General features: G+C 51.8%; 1 protein-coding gene across 4 annotated transcripts in view; it reads right to left on the bottom strand.

Annotated features, from left to right (window-relative positions):
* Window positions 1–16531, bottom strand: part of HIRA (histone cell cycle regulator) — a 100027-nt gene that overhangs the window by 6425 nt on the left and 77071 nt on the right. For 3 of the 4 annotated variants that reach the window (XM_051837242.2, XM_051837243.2, XM_051837244.2), the window contains 7 exons: window positions 15204–15352; window positions 14515–14676; window positions 13972–14030; window positions 13502–13607; window positions 11813–11935; window positions 11130–11293; window positions 9312–9400 (listed from right to left, as the gene is read on the bottom strand). In XM_051837242.2, the coding sequence (XP_051693202.1) occupies window positions 9312–9400; window positions 11130–11293; window positions 11813–11935; window positions 13502–13607; window positions 13972–14030; window positions 14515–14676; window positions 15204–15352 (852 nt within the window). The remainder of the gene's footprint in view (window positions 1–9311; window positions 9401–11129; window positions 11294–11812; window positions 11936–13501; window positions 13608–13971; window positions 14031–14514; window positions 14677–15203; window positions 15353–16531) is intronic. The other variant, XM_051837245.2, reaches the window with a different exon arrangement.

Below are 16531 nucleotides of genomic sequence, written 5' to 3' on the forward strand. Positions count from 1 at the left end.
TACTAAAAAAACCCAAAATGCAACTAAAACAGGACTAAAATAAAATATTTGAACAGGAGCCAGTCTTGTGGCATAGCAGGTCATGCTGATGCCTGCAAATGCCAGCATCCCATTTTGGAACCCTGGTACAAGGAATCCCACACGGACATGGGTTTGAGTTCCAGCTGCTCCACTTCTGGTCCAGCTTCCTGCTAATATGCCTAGGAAAGCAGTGGAAGATGGCCCAAAGACTTGGGCCCTTGCCACCCACATGGGAGACTCAGATGGAGTTCCTGTCTCCTAGCTTTGATCTGGCCCAGCCCCAGTGGCTATGGCCATTTGGGGAGTGAACCAGCAGATGGGAGTTCTCCCCACTGCAACCCCACCCAATAACTCTGCCTTTCAAATAAATAAATCTTAAAAAAAAAAAAAAAAAAAAAAAAGCCTAAGATGTAGGTGAATTCTATCAAACATTTGAAAAAGAATTAACACCAATCCTCAACATACACTTCCAAATACTGAATAGAAACACTTCGAAATTCATTCTGTGAAACAAATCGAAGTCAAATGATGAAATTAAAAAATTTCAGATAAATATCCCTTGAGAACAATGCTATAAAAACTCTCAACGAAATACAATCAGAATTCCACGGCACATTTGAAGAGTTATACATCTGACCAAGTGGTATTTACTCCTGGAATGCAAAGATGGTTCAACACATGAAAATTAGCTAATGTAATAAACATTAACAGAATGAAGGAGAAAAACCTCACATGATCCTAAGTGATGTGGGAAAAGCATTTCACAAATTTCCATGCTATTTCATGGTGAAAAGACTCCACAAACTAGGAATAAAATGAATTACTTCAACATAATAAATGCCATATCTGAAAAGCCAAGAGCTAACATTGTTCTCAGTGCTGAGGGTATGAACACTTTTCCTCTGCGCTGGGACAACAGAAGATGTTTCCTTTCACCATTTCTATTTAACAATTACGGTCTTATGCAGAGCAACGAAGCAAGAAATAAAATCAGGAAAAACAAAAATGATGTCTTGAAAACTCTGAAGAGTTCAAAAGATACTGTTAGCCCTGATATATAAATTCAGCAGGGGCCAGCACTGTGACATAGCAGGTAAAGCCGCCGCCTGCAGTGCCAGCATCTCATATGGGCACTGGTTCAAATCCTGGCTGCTCTACTTCTGATCCAGCTCTCTGCTATGGCCTGGCACCCACATGGAAGGCCCAGAAGCAGCTCCTGGCTCCTGGCTTTGGATCAGTGCAGCTCCAGGCATTGCAGCCAATTGAGGAGTGAACCAGTGGTTAGAAGACCTCTCTCTCTACCTCTCCTTTTCTCTCTGTGCAACTTCTTCAAATAAATGTCTTTAAAAAAATAAATTCAGCAAACTTGCATGATATAAAATCAAAATTCAGTTGCATTTGTATATACTGACAAGGAATAATGTGAAAAGGAAACGAAGAGAAAAAACCCTGTCAATTATATATGACTAGGCAGGTGCCGCGGCTCACTAGGCTAATCCTCCACCTGCAGCGCCGGTACACTGGGTTCTAGTCCCGGTTGGGGCGCCAGGTACTAGTCCCGATTGCTCCTCTTCCAGTCCAACTCTCTGCTATAGCCTGGGAGGGCAGCAGAGGATGGCCCAAGTGCTTGGGTCCCTACATCTGCATGGGAGACCAGGAGGAAGTACCCGGCTCCTGGCTTCGGATCGGCACAGCGCCGGTTGTGGCAGCCATTAGGGGAGTGAATCAACGGAAGGAAGACCTTTCTCTCTCTCTCTCTCACTGTCTATAACTCTCTCTCTGTCTCTCTCTCTGTCTAACTCTGCCTGGCAAAAAAAAAAAAAAAAAAATTATATATGACTTAAGTTAAGATGCCTACATCCCATATTGGAGCACCTGTGTTTGAATCCTGGCTCTGCTCCCCCTAGTCTCAGCTGCTGCTTCTTCCATTTCTTTAAAAAAGATTTTTTTAAAAAAGATTTTTTTAATTTTATTTGAAAGTCAGAGTTACACAAGGAGAGGAGAGGCAGAGAGAGAGAGAGGTCTTCCATTCACTGGTTCACTCCCCATTTGGCCACAATGGCTGGAGCTGCACTGATCTGAAGCCAGGAGCCAGGAGCTGCTTCCAGGTATCCCATGTGGGTGCAGGGGCTCAAGGACTTGGGCCATCTTCTACTGCTTTCCCAGGCCATAGCAGAGAGCTGGATTGGAAGTGCAGCAGCCGGGACTCGAACCGGTGCCCATATGTGATGCCGGCACTGCAGGCAGCAGCTTTACCTGCTATGCCACAGCGCCGGCTATTCATTCATTCATTCATTCACTTGAAAGTCAGAGTTACACAGAGAGAGCAGGAGAGGCAGAGAGGTCGTCCATCCGCTGGTTCACTCCCTAGTTGGCTGCAACGTCCGGAGCTGCGCCAATCTGAAGCCAGGAGCCAGGAGCTTCTTCTAGGTCTCTCACTTGGGTGCAGGGGCCCAAGGACTTGGGCCATCTTCTGCTTTCCCAGGCCATAGCAGAGAGCTAGATTGGAAGTGGAGCAGCCAGGACTTGAACCAGTGCCCACAGGGTATGCTGGCAATGTAGGCAGCAGCTTTACCTGCTATGCCACAGCACTGGCCCCAAGATTTATTTAATCGAATGGCAAAGTTACTTGTTACAGAGAGGGGGAGAGATAAAGTATATCTTCTGCCCATTGGTTCACTCCCCAAATAGCTGGTCCAGGCCAAAGCCAGGACCTCAGGACTCCTTTTGGGTCTCTCATGTAGGTGGCAGGGGACCAAGCACTGAGGCCATTTCCCTGCTAATGACCTGGAAAAGCAGCAGAAGATGGCCCAAGTGTTTGGGCCCCTGAACCCCATGGGAGACCTGGAAGAAGCTCAAAACTCCTGATTTTGGCCTGGCCCAGCCCTGGACATTGTGGTTATTCGGGGAATGAACCAGTGCATGAAGATCCCTCCTACCACCCCCGTTAACACTGACTTTCCTTTTTCTTTCTTTTTTCTTTTTTTTTTTTTTTTATAGGCAGAGTGGACAGTGAGAGAGAAAGACAGAGAAAGGTCTTCCTTTGCCATTGGTTCACCCTCCAATGGCTGCCACGGCCGGCGCGCTGCGGCCGGCACACCGCACTGAACCGAAGGCAGGAGCCAGGTACTTATCCTGGACTTATCTTGGTCTCCCATGGGGTGCAGGGCCCAAGTACTTGGGCCATCCTCCACTGCACTCCCTGGCCACAGCAGAGAGCTGGCCTGGAAGAGGGGCAGCCGGGACAGAATCTGGTGCCCCGACTGGGACTAGAACCCGGTGTGCCAGCGCCGCAAGGCGGAGGATTAGCCTAGTGAGCCGCGGCGCCGGCCAACACTGACTTTCAAACATATATATCTTTAAAAAAATAAAAACAGTTTTGGAGGGAGGTGTTTGGCATAGCAGTTATGATATCACTTGGAGTGCCTATACCCCATACTGGAGTGCCTGAGTTCCAGTCCCGGCTCTGTCCATCATCCCAGCTTCCCACTAATATATACTCTGGGGAGCAGTAGGTGATGGCTCAAATACCTGGGTTCCCATGTGGGAGACCCAGACAGAGTTCCAGACTCCTGGCGTTGGCCTAGCCCAGTACCAGCTGCTGTGGGCATTTAGGGGGAGTAAATGGATGAGAGTAAGTGGATGGATGATCTCTGCTTCTGTCTCTATGCCTTTCAAATAAATACAAAATTTTTTTAAAAAGGTAAGTTCTGGTGCAAAAATTTTTTGAAATCCATGTGAAGGTTTTTGATAATATGCATCTCTCATCACCTTTTTGAAGATTTCACTTCCCAAATGGCTACAATGGCCAAGGCTGGGCCAGGCCAAAGTCAGGAGCCAAGGGCTTCATCCAGGTCTCCCACGTGGGTGGCAGGAGCCTATGCGTTTGGGCCATCCTCCACTGCTTTACTAGGTGCATTAGCAGGTGGATTGCAAGTGGAGCAACTGGGACTTGAACCAGCTCTCACATAGGATGCCAGAGTTGCAGGCCTAACCCACAGTGCCACAGCGCCAGCCCCTCGAACGACTTCAACAAACGATTTTTAAATACCATGTCCAGCAAATGACTAAAAAACAAAAAGAAGGCACAGAAGGAGATAAGACAATGCAAGTGACAACCACCCCCAGCATATGAAGGTAACAGGAACAGACAGGATTTGCTGAGGCTCCCAATATCAGAACTATCCAACATCAACCTCTGAAAACAAAATAACTGGCTAGAAGTGATGGCACAGCCCCTTGCTGACAACAGGTGTCTATGGGGCACCCACTGCCACCACTACCACCACGGCTGGGTGCGGTCCCTGTGGTGGTGAGGAGGATCACAAGCTCATCAGCACAAGCACATAGATAAAACACAGTGTTTTATGACATAAATCTATAATCAAGTTTAGCATTTTGATGCTTGGCATCTAAACTCTCTTGTGCTCTCACTATGCCAGCAGCAAAGAATCTGTGAAGTTTAGGCCTGCAACCTGTAGAGATGCAGAAAATTCTTCAAGTTATCTAAAAATATATCACTGCTATGGACACTGAGTTTCCAGGTGTGGCTTCAAGACCCACTGGAGAATTCAGGAACACGCTGACTACTGCCATACCATGTAGACTTGTTAAAGATAGCTCAGCTAGAACTCACATTTATGAATGAGCAGAGAACACCCTCCAGAAACTTCAACTTGGCAGTTTAATTTTAAATTTAATTTTATGTCAGTGAGAAATAAATATGTAATCCAAACTGTTGTGTTCATAAAATTTGAAGAATTGATTTCCCTTAACTATGGTGAAATTCTAAATGAATCTGGCATATTATTCTAGAAATATATAAGAAGCAAAAGTTCAAAAGCATCTGTTCATTGTAAGACCAAAGTGTTCATAGTATAAGGAAGATGTTTGAATTCAAATACTTTGATTTTCAAGGTAGTATTTTTAAAATGATTGTCACATTTGTTTTCTTTTTGAACCTGGCAAACTTCTGTATTCAAAATATTCCTTGAGAGAAAAATAATCAATTTCACTAACTTTTTGTGTACACTTTGAAATACAGGCTTCTTTGTTGCATATTTCTCTCTCTTTATAAAGAGATTTCTCTTACAGTCATACTCTAGTTTAAATAGATTTTGGATTAAGTACAGTAAAACATTCCTTAGAAACTTGCATGGATTTTCCTTTTATCTCTCTCTTAATTGGCCTACAGAAAAAGTAATAATATAGCTGGGTCTGGTGTTTCTAATATGTTAGAATCTGAATCAAGCCCTGGATCTAAACACTGTTTCCTTAGCTATACACTGTTAAAGTGTGATTGGTAAAAGCAGTCTTGGGAGACGGTGCTATGGCACAGCGGGTTGACACCGTGGCCTGGAGCGCCAGCATCCCATATGGGCGCCGGTTCGAGACCTAGCTGCTCCACTTCCAATCCAGCTCTCTGCTATGGCTTGGGGAAGCAGTGGAAGATGGCCCAAGTCCTCAGGCCCCTGCACCCACATGGGAGACCCAGAGGAAGCTCCTGGCTCCTGGCTTCGGATCGATGCAGCTCCAGCTGTTGCGGCCAATTGGGAAGTGAACCATTGGATGGAAGACCTCTCTCTCTGCCTCTCCTCTCTTTGTGTAACTCTGAGTTTCAAGTAAATAAAATTATATATATATATATATATATATATATATATATATATATATATATATATAAAAAACCCAGTCTTGATAGGGGCCAATGCTGTGGCATAGCTGGCTAAGCCATATGTATGGGTGCCAGTTTGACTCCTGGCTGCTCTACTTCCAATGCAGTTCTCTGCTATGGCTTGGGAAAGCAGTGGAAGATGGCCCAAGAGCTTGGGCCCCTGCACCCACATGGGAGACCCACATGAAACTTCTGGTTCCTGGCTTCAGACCTGCCCAGCTCTGGTAGCTGCAGCCATTTGGGAAGTGAATCAGTGGATGGAAGACCTCTCTTTCTGTCTCTCCCTCTGTCTGTAATTCTGCCTCTCAAATAAATAAATAAATCTGTAAAACAAACAAACAAAAACGAAAGTAGTCTTAATAGCTGAGAGAAGTTTACAGTGTTTGGGGCAAGATCGGACTGACTGTAAGTTAGGGGAATAAAATGTTTAATATATTCTAAAACAAATAAATAAGCTTGCTCTGCTCAAATAGATAAAAGACTGAACTAGAAATCCGGCAGAGAATTACAAGTACAAAAAATGATACAGTAGATTTTCAAAAGAGCACATTTCACCTCTCAGAAGATGAAGAAATGGAAGAGCAGAGATAAAGAGAACTAAGGGAAATCACTGCTCCCTTCTCCTAGGTCTAGACCCTAGGGCACTGTCAATCTCTGCAACACCAAGATGGGATCCCAAGAGTCCTCAGGAAGCAAAGAAAAATCAGACGTTTAACAACACTGGATGCTAAGTCTATGGAAGAGAACCGTTAAAGATCGAAGGGGAGCTGATTTTGAACCTAGGATACCATCACCCAAATTAAGAGATGCTGCAACAAATCAAAAAATGGAGCAAACAATGTAGGAGACCACCGGCTATATCAAAGCCTTGTTATTGACAGAGAAAGGGAGAGGTAGAGAGAAACGTCTTCCATCTGCTGGTTCACTCCCCTAATGGCTGCATCAGCAGGAGCTGAGCCTATCCAAAGTCAGGAACCAGGAACTTCTCCTGGGTCTCCCACACACTTGGGCCATCCTCCACTGCTTTCTCAGGCCATAGCAGAGAGCTGGATCAGAAGAGGAGCAGCCACAAGTTGAACCAGCGCCCATGTGGAGAGCTAGCACCACAGGTGGAGGCTTAGCCTCCTATGCCACAGCGCTGGCCCGTGGCTGTTGTTCTCCCACCTTAGGGCCTTAGCATTTGCTGTTCCCTCATTCTAGATGCTGTTCCCCCAGATACATGGATACTTCAAAAAAAGTTTGTGGAGAATGGAACTGAAAGATAAGTGTATTTTTGTGCAAAAGAATCTGAAATCCATGCATATGATGGTTCTTAGAAAATTCATAAAAATGTGAATTATGAAAAACTATACCTAGATTCAAATTTTTTGTATACCAAAGAAACTTATTTTTTAAAGATTTATTTATTTATTTGAAAAGCAGAGTAAGAGGGGGGGGGGTAATGAAAGAGAGAGATCTTCCATCTACTGGTTCACTCCCCAAATGGCTGCCACAACTGAGGCTGGGCTGGTAGAAGCCAGGAGTTTCTTCCAGGTCTCCCATGTGGGTGCAAGACCCCAAGGACTTAGGCCATCCTCTGCAGCTTTCCCAAGCACATTAGCAGGGAGGATCAGAAGTAGAGCAGCCAGGACTTGAACCGGCATCCATATGGGATGCTGGCACTGTAGGCTATGGCTTAACCTGCTGCGCCACAGCGCCAGCCCCAAAACTTTTTTTTTTTTTTTTTTTTGACAGGCAGAGTGGACAGTGAGAGAGAGAGACAGAGAGAAAGGTCTTCCTTTGCCGTTGGTTCACCCTCCAATGGCCGCCGCGGCCAGCGCGCTGCGGCCGGCGCACTGCGCTGATCCGATGGCAGGAGCCAGGAGCCAGGTGCTTTTCCTGGTCTCCCATGGGGTGCAGGGCCCAAGCACCTGGGCCATCCTCCACTGCACTCCCTGGCCACAGCAGAGGGCTGGCCTGGAAGAGGGGCAACCGGGACAGAATCCGGCGCCCCAACCGGGACTAGAACCTGGTGTGCCAGCGCCACTAGGCGGAGGATTAGCCTAGTGAGCCGCGGCGCCGGCCTGCAAAACTTATTTTTAAATTACATTTCTCAATAAGCTTTTTCAAGTAGCCTCATATATGCATAGCTTCGTGCCTTACCTTTCTGTGTCTCTGCTCAGTCAGTCAGGCCTTTACTTTTTAAAAAAAATTACTTGCAGGGCAGAGAGACAGACACACAGACTTTCCATCTGCTGGATCACTCCCTAAATGCCCACAATGCCTGACGTGGGAGCTGGGAACTCAAACCAGGTCTCCCACATGAATGGCAAAGACCCAAGTACCTGAGGCATCATCAGCCCTGCATCCCAGAAGGTGGAATCAGGAGCAAGAACAAGGAATCAGACCCATGTTCTCCCAGGTGGGACGTGGGCATCTCACCCATTAGGCCACACATTTTCCTTCAGGCCTTTCTAAATAGATCACTCAGTGAGAAACTGCATCCCACTTGTGCTCCACATCCATAGGCCCCAACAACACCCTTGGTCTCACACTATGTACACTTGCTCATTTGTTTAGAAGTCCGTCTCTCTCCACAAGAATGCAGACCCAGGAAAGCGGGGTCTCAGTCTGCGTCGTTCACTGCCGCTCTGTGCACTGAAACGCGCACGGCCAGAGCAGCTTCTCCATCAGGATCACTGAGTGACTGCAGGAGGTTGTGAACTAACTACTGGATCCTGCCTCTGCCCTCTCGCCAGCCCGTTCCTTTCCCCACTCAGCCAGCAACACCAGCATCCATCTCTGCCAGCAAACACCATTTGGAGGTGGCCATGCAGTCATTATGCTCTTACCTTCCACATCCAATCACCTTCCAAGTCTTGCTGGTCCTGCCTCCAAAACACACCTGGAATCTGTCTCTTTGTCCCTCTGCACGGTCACCACATAGATGCAAGCCACCACTCTACTCCTGGGACTGTTGCAAAACATGGGCCCTGGCTGGGTTTCTATTTCAATTCCTGTCCCTGCTGCTCCAGCTCCTGCAAAACTCCAGCTTGACACGAGGTCGCTACGGACTCCTGCTCATCCACCCACCTGGTGCACATCACCCTCCCCTCTTTGCTCCTACGTGCCAGGCCAGTGTGCCTCCTACGTGCCTCCCATGTGGCAGACCCTCTCTGCATTCACTATCACCTCCAGCCGAAGGGCTCTGCAGGCTGACCTGTCATCCCTGGGTTTCATCTGAGACGTCCTCTTGGAGCTCCTCCCTGGACACTCTCCATCTTACTACGTTGCTGACTTCCTTGTTGGCATTAACTCAAGCCTCAAAGTCTTGCTGTCAGCTTCACTGCCGGCTGCTCACGCCTTCCTCCCTTCCAGTCTGTGAGCACCCCACAGGTAGCTTCCCTCGGCACCAGTGCACGTGACAGAGGGCTCCCGGAGCTCCTGATGCCCAGGGCCAAGCTCCTGCCAGGTGGGGAAGCGGCCGCATGTGGCTCTCTCAATGACACGATGGCCCACGCAGGGTGCTGGAGAGGTCTAGCGGGGAGGAAACTTTGAAGCCCTCTGGCTCATTTTTACAAGCTCCACGTCCATGCTTTGAGAGGATTCTTGCAGCAAGAATGAAAGCAGCACCTACCACTACTGTTGACTCCCACTGGCTTCCAGTGGAGTAGTGAACTGGACCCAGTAAGTCCTTGCATATTTCTCGGAGTCGGTATTCAAACCCTAATTACAGAAAAAAAATAAAAGACAAAACAAAACAGAAATAGGAATACATTATAAAATGAAATAAAAAATTAAGAATATGCTAAGTTGTTGTATCTATAAAAACCAGAATGAACAAATACCTAGGTCATCGCCTACTACAGGCAAGCACCTCATGCCTGCGTCTCAGCATGGGGCACTGAGACCCAGGACTGCAGACTCTCACTCGCCCACTCCCCTGGCAGCCATTAGCACCCGTGTGTGCCGGGCTCACAGGACAAACAAGACATGGGCAGCTCTGCGAGGCACTCCCAAGGGGACTGGACAACGGGGGACCCACAGCAGGGGAGTGGGGGGGCAACCACGTGAGCGGCCTGAGCAGATGGAAGAGAAGGTGAGGCTATCACTGAGGAATGCTGGCTGAGCAGGCGCGTGTCAAGGGCCGTGGGCACCGCATCCTGGGTGCAGCTGCCACGGAGGCGGGAGGCCAAGTCGGGGGTCTGTCAGCACCTGGTGGCAGCTGAAGCCAATGGCAAGGATCACCTAAAGGTACAGGTTCATGGGAAGAGAGATGAAGCCAGAATCTGAGGCATCTGCAGTGAAGAGGTCTCCCTTCAACCCTTGATTCTTCCTTTTACAGCTGAGGCAACAGGACCGAGGGATTGGGACCAAGAGAGGGGCGAGTGGTGTGTGGACACTGGAACCGATGTGCAAGGTGGAGAAAGGCGAGCAGTTCGTGTGGTTCCATGAGCAGGTGGAGGGGCCTAGAGGGTGCAGGGACTTCACCAGGGCTTTGGGGAGTCCTGCTCCATACCTGCTACAGGGAAGTCCAAAAAGGACTGAGAACAGGGGTTTCCAGGGGGACAAGGAGCGCAAAGCCTAAGATGGGACCCCAGGAAAGGGTGCACACAGACCCCGCTCTCACACAGCTGGAGGCGAATGTGAGGAGTTAGCTCTAGGAGATCTGTCACAGGGGTCTGGTCTGCTTCTCTTCGCCTTTTCTGCACTTAAAAAAAAGCTCCTCTATCTCTATCATCATCAGAACAGGGAGAGGCTGTGAGGGAGGCGAGGGCTGTGCAGTCACAGGGAGAACTCTAGGAGGGCCACCCTCAAGCATGAGGAAGGGCTGGAAAGACAGGGCCCCACGCTTGCCCAGCAGTGGATGAGAGGCTGTTGGAGGTCACACTGGTGCTGGGACAACCACCTCCTCCGGCACACCTTCATTTCTGCAGAGGACACTGTGAGGAGGCACAGACGCCAAGAGCTGTGGCCTGGAGGGCCCAGGCTGGAGAGAGGCGCTGGGCGGCAGGGACACCCTTCCAGCGCAGGAGGGGCTCAGAGAAGGAAGAGACGTGCTGCTGAAGATGTCCAGCCTTGGGGACGGGGTGATTAGAGTGCTACCAGGGCTGCCGGGGAGCGTGGAGGCCAGGAGCCCGGGTGTCAGGTCCCTGTTCAGGGCCCTGCAGCCTGCGGGGCTGGACGCTGCTGAGCTGCTCTGATCGCAGCTTAGGCTAAGAAGTAGGGGGCTGAGGGACCCACCTCACTGGCAGAGGAGGAGGAAGCCAGTGCCTCGGGTCGGGGGTGGGGAGTTGGGGGTTGGGGGGGGGGTGACTGGGGCCCATAAGGAATGTATTAGAGTGCAGGGCACTCTGGGCTGCCACACTGCTTCCTTGACTCACAGGGACGCACCTGTGCTGGGAGGACTGAGGGGCAGAAGGAGAAGGCTCTTTGGGGCTGCCAGGACCCTCACCTTCATTGACAAGGTACCGTGCATAGAGGAGGAGCCAATGCCGGTACTCGTGGCTGGACTGCAGGGTGAGTGCTGCCGCGACCTGGTTCTCTAGGTAGGCCAGGGTGGTCTCTTGCTGCACCACATGAGGCACGGAGAAGAGCCGGGCAGCCTGCCTTCCCGAGCTGCAGAGAATGGGCAGAGCACACAGGATGAGGCAGGTGGTGGCCCTGTGTGCCCTAGGGCACCCACGAGGAGAACCAGCAGGGGTGGCCGCACCTGGGCTGGCTGAGGCTTCCCATCTACCAGACAATCTGCGGGCACACATCCCAGACTCCTTGGTCTGTGCGCACCATTTGCCAGCCACAGGCTCCTGGCATTCCAGGATCCCACCCTGTACTTGCCATCAAGGCTCCTGAGGTGGCAGGCCAGTGATCCATTCCCCTGACCCGAAATACTGCCCCGCAGGGGTACCCGACCCTTAGCACTGCTGGACTGCCATCCGAGCCCCTGAAGTGACAAGGCCTATGTCCCAGCCACCTCCCTGAAACATCACCCAGTGAGGGCCCGCAACCCTCAGCACCCCAGCCAGCCTCTCCCAGCCTGCCTGTGCTAAGCAGCAGCAGAGGCACAGGAAGTGGGCAGAGACAGGTTCCGTCCCGGGCAGGACTGCTGACAGCGGCCATGGCACTCAGCTCACGTACTTGGAGGTGCGGCCCTGGATTATGGCTAAGGGTCCTGAGCACAGCATGGCATCCTGGGATGGCAGGCTGCTCCTAAAGTCCGCACACTGGGCCAATGAGTCCTGTTTGTCAGAAACCAGGTTCCTGGGGAGGCAAAGGCAGGAGCAGAGCTCAGAAACATCAAGAAGTCAGCCAGAGGAAGCTGGCAGGAAGGCCACGGCAGGGCCAGCCCCACCCGCCTGACCACCACAAGCCAGTGGAGGCCGAGAGTCACACTGGGTCTCTACACCAGTGCCCGTCGCTGGCACACGCCCTAGGTATGTTCCAGAGGAAAGATGAGCAGCAGTGAAGGTTGCTAGCAGGGCTCTGCTGTGAAGCTGTCGGCTCCTTGGCCTCAGCGTGACAGCTGAGGGCATCCGTGTGTGAAGTGTGTTCTGCACGCCGAGTCACATGCTGCCATGGCCTGCCCAGGGGCCTGTGTGGCCTGGGCCCTGACTGCTGCCAAGCAGTGCCAGGTCGCCAGCCTTCTCGTGCTTCCCAGAATCCCCCAGGCAGGGAGTTCTGCCACCTTCTCCAAATCTTTCCTGTCTTTGTAAAGGAAGCACTGTTCGTACCCTTCTAAAAGAGCCAGGGGCCCTTGTACATACAGCCAAACACAGCAGTGCCTACAGTCAATACTCCTTTTCTTAAGTACTGGTCTGGTTTCCAGTACGATGATAATCACATACAACACACGACTTTTTTTGCAGTTTGGGAGAACAGGTTATAGAGATTGCGTTCTAGCTCGAGAGAGACATCTCAGTGTGAGCCAGAGCTTGTGCTAACTCCTAACAGAAAACAGGTTGGGCAGCAGCAAGCTTTGGTCCTGAAGGAGCCAAGGTGCTGGCAGAAGAGACTTTCCTTGGAATGGCTGAGACACAACCCACAAGTCACACCTGGGCTAAGATATCTAATGTATAAAGAGGAAGATTTTGCAAAGACAGAAAATTCCAACTGTGCAGAACAAAATGCCAGTGATGGCGCAGGGTGAGCGTGTGTGTACCCTCACAGCTCTCTAAGACTGAAGGTCGACCTTGCCCGTACGCTCACAGAAATCTGATGCTGGCGGGGCTGCTCTGGAGCCGGCTCACCTGTGCTGACCAGGGCTAAGGAGGCCCGTCTAGAAACACATATCAGGAACAATTTTCAGGGCAGGCATTGTGGTGCAGTGGGTTGAGCTACTGCTTACAATGCCTGCAACCCAGACTGGAATTCAGGTTTAAGTTCTGGCTCCCCTGCTTCTGATCCAGTTTCCTGCTAAGGCATCCTGGGAGGTAGTGGATGGTGGCTTAAGTACTTGGGCCCCTGTTACCTATTGGGGAGACTCAAATAGAGTCCTGGGCTCCTGGCTTTGGCCTGGCTCAGCACTGGTTGTTGTAGGCATTTAGGGAGTGAACCAGTGGATGGAATATTTCTGTCTCTCTTTCAAGCAGACGAAGAAAAAAAAAGATTTTAACATAAAACAAACAATTGTCAATGCCTATGCCAATGCAAAGACTCTAGGAACAGAGGTAGCACCCCATGGGATGGCAGGGCGCATCCTGGCTGTCACTGTGGGTTGCATTCCAGGAACAGCAGGGACAGGCAGGCCTAAGCAGCAGGATCTAGAGTCTGGGCTACACTGTCCAGAGCACATGGGTCATCTCCTGGAGAGCAGGGCAGCTTGCTTACCATGTAGAAAGTGACGGATTAAAGCAGTATGCCTTCCCATCGGACAGGTTCATCACGGGGATTCCATGCTGTGTCAGCAAGATCTGGGACACCGTCATGTCACTTCCTGGGAGACACCATAGGAAATGAGTCCAGGTGCATCGGCACATGCACCAGAGGACAAATCTGAACCCTGGCTCCTATGGTCCTGGCAACCAGAGCCTTAACGGGTGACTCAGCTACTAGGATGGGCTTCCTGGTGCCAGGCATTCTCAATGCCACCCACTAAGCTCTTTGTCATCTCTTGGAGACCCATTCACACATGCCTTAGGGAGTGCGTCTGCCTGCAGGGTACTTGGACCCTCTGCCTCAGTGAGAACCTAGGGCTGGGCCCTGAGCCTGGCTTTCCACCTAGGCTCAGGGGGCTTTTCTGTGTGAAACTTGGGACTGTGGCCTGGAGGGGAGGAAGGGGGACCCAGTGCCGGGGTTACCTGCTAAGATGGAGTGTAGAGACTCCTCTTTCACCACCACCACCTGTCTGTGAACATCCCTGAGAGAGAGACGGGAACAGCTTACTCTCCAACAGAGGTAACTGCAACAGGGCACGCTGGGACTTAAGATACCTGGGCCCTCGCTTATGTTCCCACCCTCTTGTACAAGTCTACAGCAGAGGCCCAGGCCCAGTGCCCGCATCTACTCTGTGAGCTGGCCACAGCAGCCGAGCAGTGTCTGTCACACTGCTGATGAGCCCATATAAGCACCCTGGCATAGGCCATGAAGCCAGGACTCTGTCATGTGGTCCGCTCCTGTAAGGATGATGGCAGGGCTGGGGTCCTCCCTTCCCCTTGCACAGACCCCCTCAGCCCCCCGCCCACACCAGTGCCCAACACAAGCAACATCACTGGCTGTCAGGGCCTCTTTCCAGGCCCCATGGCTGGCCTTCTCCGCCCCCTTCCCATCCCTGAAGAGACGCAATAGCATAGCCCCATCCAGCCAGGCCCAGGGCCCGTTCCCACCCTGCGCCTGCCTCTCACCAGACGGACAGTGTGGCTGCAGCAGTGAGTGCCATGACGTAGGAGCCCGTGCAGTGCAAAGTGGAGATCGGGGACGGCAGGAGGATGGGAGGGAGGAGGCGGCGGCCGCAGGTGGAGAACACCGAGAGCATCCTCTTTTCACAGGCGACACACACCAGGTCACTGAGGGCAGAGGCAGGGCAGGCGTCACAGAGGCCAGGCACGGAGGCGGATGCAGAGCTCACCCCTGCTCAGGCCTGACGCGGCACAGCCCTGAGCAGGTGCAGCCAGAGGGAGAGGCAGGCGGGTGCTGCCGTGAGGACCAGGACAAGCTGGGGACACCAGGGCTGTCTGCCTGAGACACGGGAGACTCTGTTCCCCTCCTGCCCACAGGGCTGCTCCAGCTTTCCTGAGCTCACACTGAGACTGTTAAGAGAAAGGACCAGCCCAGGTCAAAGAGAGCCAGGCAGAGGTCAGTTTAGAATCGGAGGCCTCAGGGAATCTCCCAGCACTTCAAAGACTGGTGTGAGTGACCTCCAGGCTCAGCCTCCTCCTCTGTAACACGGGGATACCACGATGCTGATGTGGGAGGTTGTAGGGACACACGCTTGGCTGGGAGGGAGGCCCTGTGTGAGCCCCCGTGGGACCTCCCACAGAAGGCCACGTCCAGGGTCGTAACAGCGCCTCCACGCGCTGCACGCGGCTCCTACCCGCTGCCTGCAGCAGTGAGGATGCGGCTGGTGAGCACCGTCTCCCACTCCTTCCCTTCCCGGTTGCACTTCAGGCGGCTCAGCTTCACGCCCCCCACGGCCGTCACTTCGTTCTCCACCTCGATGTACATGGAGGGGTCGGAGCTCACCTGGGGAGGAGAGCAAGCACAGGTGTTTTCGGGTGACAGCAGGCCTGCTGAGATGTGGGGGAGGCGAGACGCCCAGGGGCCCTGCAGCAGGGGACAGAGACAGGTAGACTGGCCAACAGACAAGACGCTAGTGGGGCCGGTGAGGGCTGTGTGGCCCATAGGGCAGGGACAATGTTGGGAGATGGTCTCTGTCCTGTCAGCCACGCAGTTGAGGAACCTGAGAAGAGAATCAGCACCAGAACTCAAGACCTCAAAGTCTCCTGATCTCAACTCCTCGTCTTACACAGAGACCGTAGAGAAGGCACACAGAAGAGACACTGCCTGAAGGACTGTAGCAGCCAAGGACAGCAGGACCAAGACCTGGGTTTCTAGTCACGTGCCAGAAGAATGTGCAAAGACTGCAGTGTGTGGCAAGAACAGAGACGGCAGGGACAAGGTGCCCTCCAGACCCCAAGGCCACGAGCCTTGGTCTGCTTATCTGAGACTATGCTGGCGGGAGCGTCCGTGGTGTAGCATGCAGGAGGTGCACCTATTTCAGTTCCTGGCACCAATGGGCCCAGGGTCATGCCTGACCTGCATATGTTGCAGAGGGAAAATCAAGCAGAGTGGCTGACCGGTTTGCAGTAGTCACACAAGTGGGTGAGCTGGGGTTGAGGGCTGCTAGGGAGGGCAGGAGCTGTGCCCCTTCACAGACACAAGAAACCAAGAACAGGCTCAAGCGGCGCTCCGTGGCTGGAGAAGTTTGGGAGTTTTGTGCTGAAGGCCAAGAAGCAGGGCATCAAGGAGACAATCTGAGTCAGGCCCTGACTGAGTAAGTGCTGCTGACCATTGGAGGCGCCCCTCTCCCAGTCACGTGAGTAGTAACAAGGCAGATGTCCCTACCCACTGGTGTGGCCTGTCTCACTCCTCTGCCCCATAGCCCAGAAGGACCTGTGACTGGGATGGCTGATGTGTTCCCTAGTGTGCTACGAGGAGCAGCTTGGGCCTTGAGCGGTGTGGCCAGTCAGAACCGAACTTACACGGAGGCTGCAAAGGGTACCTGAGGACATGCACCTGAGCTGAGGTACAAAGGGTATGCCAAAAGGTGACTGTGTGAAGGCACCATGGTGGGAGAGGCCTGGCACTGCTAGGCCAGTGATCAGAGGGCCGTTGGGTACAAGGATTATTTGCTCTGGTTAC

This window comes from Oryctolagus cuniculus, chromosome 21, assembly GCF_964237555.1.
Source record: "Oryctolagus cuniculus chromosome 21, mOryCun1.1, whole genome shotgun sequence".
In the NCBI taxonomy this organism is placed as follows: domain Eukaryota; kingdom Metazoa; phylum Chordata; class Mammalia; order Lagomorpha; family Leporidae; genus Oryctolagus; species Oryctolagus cuniculus.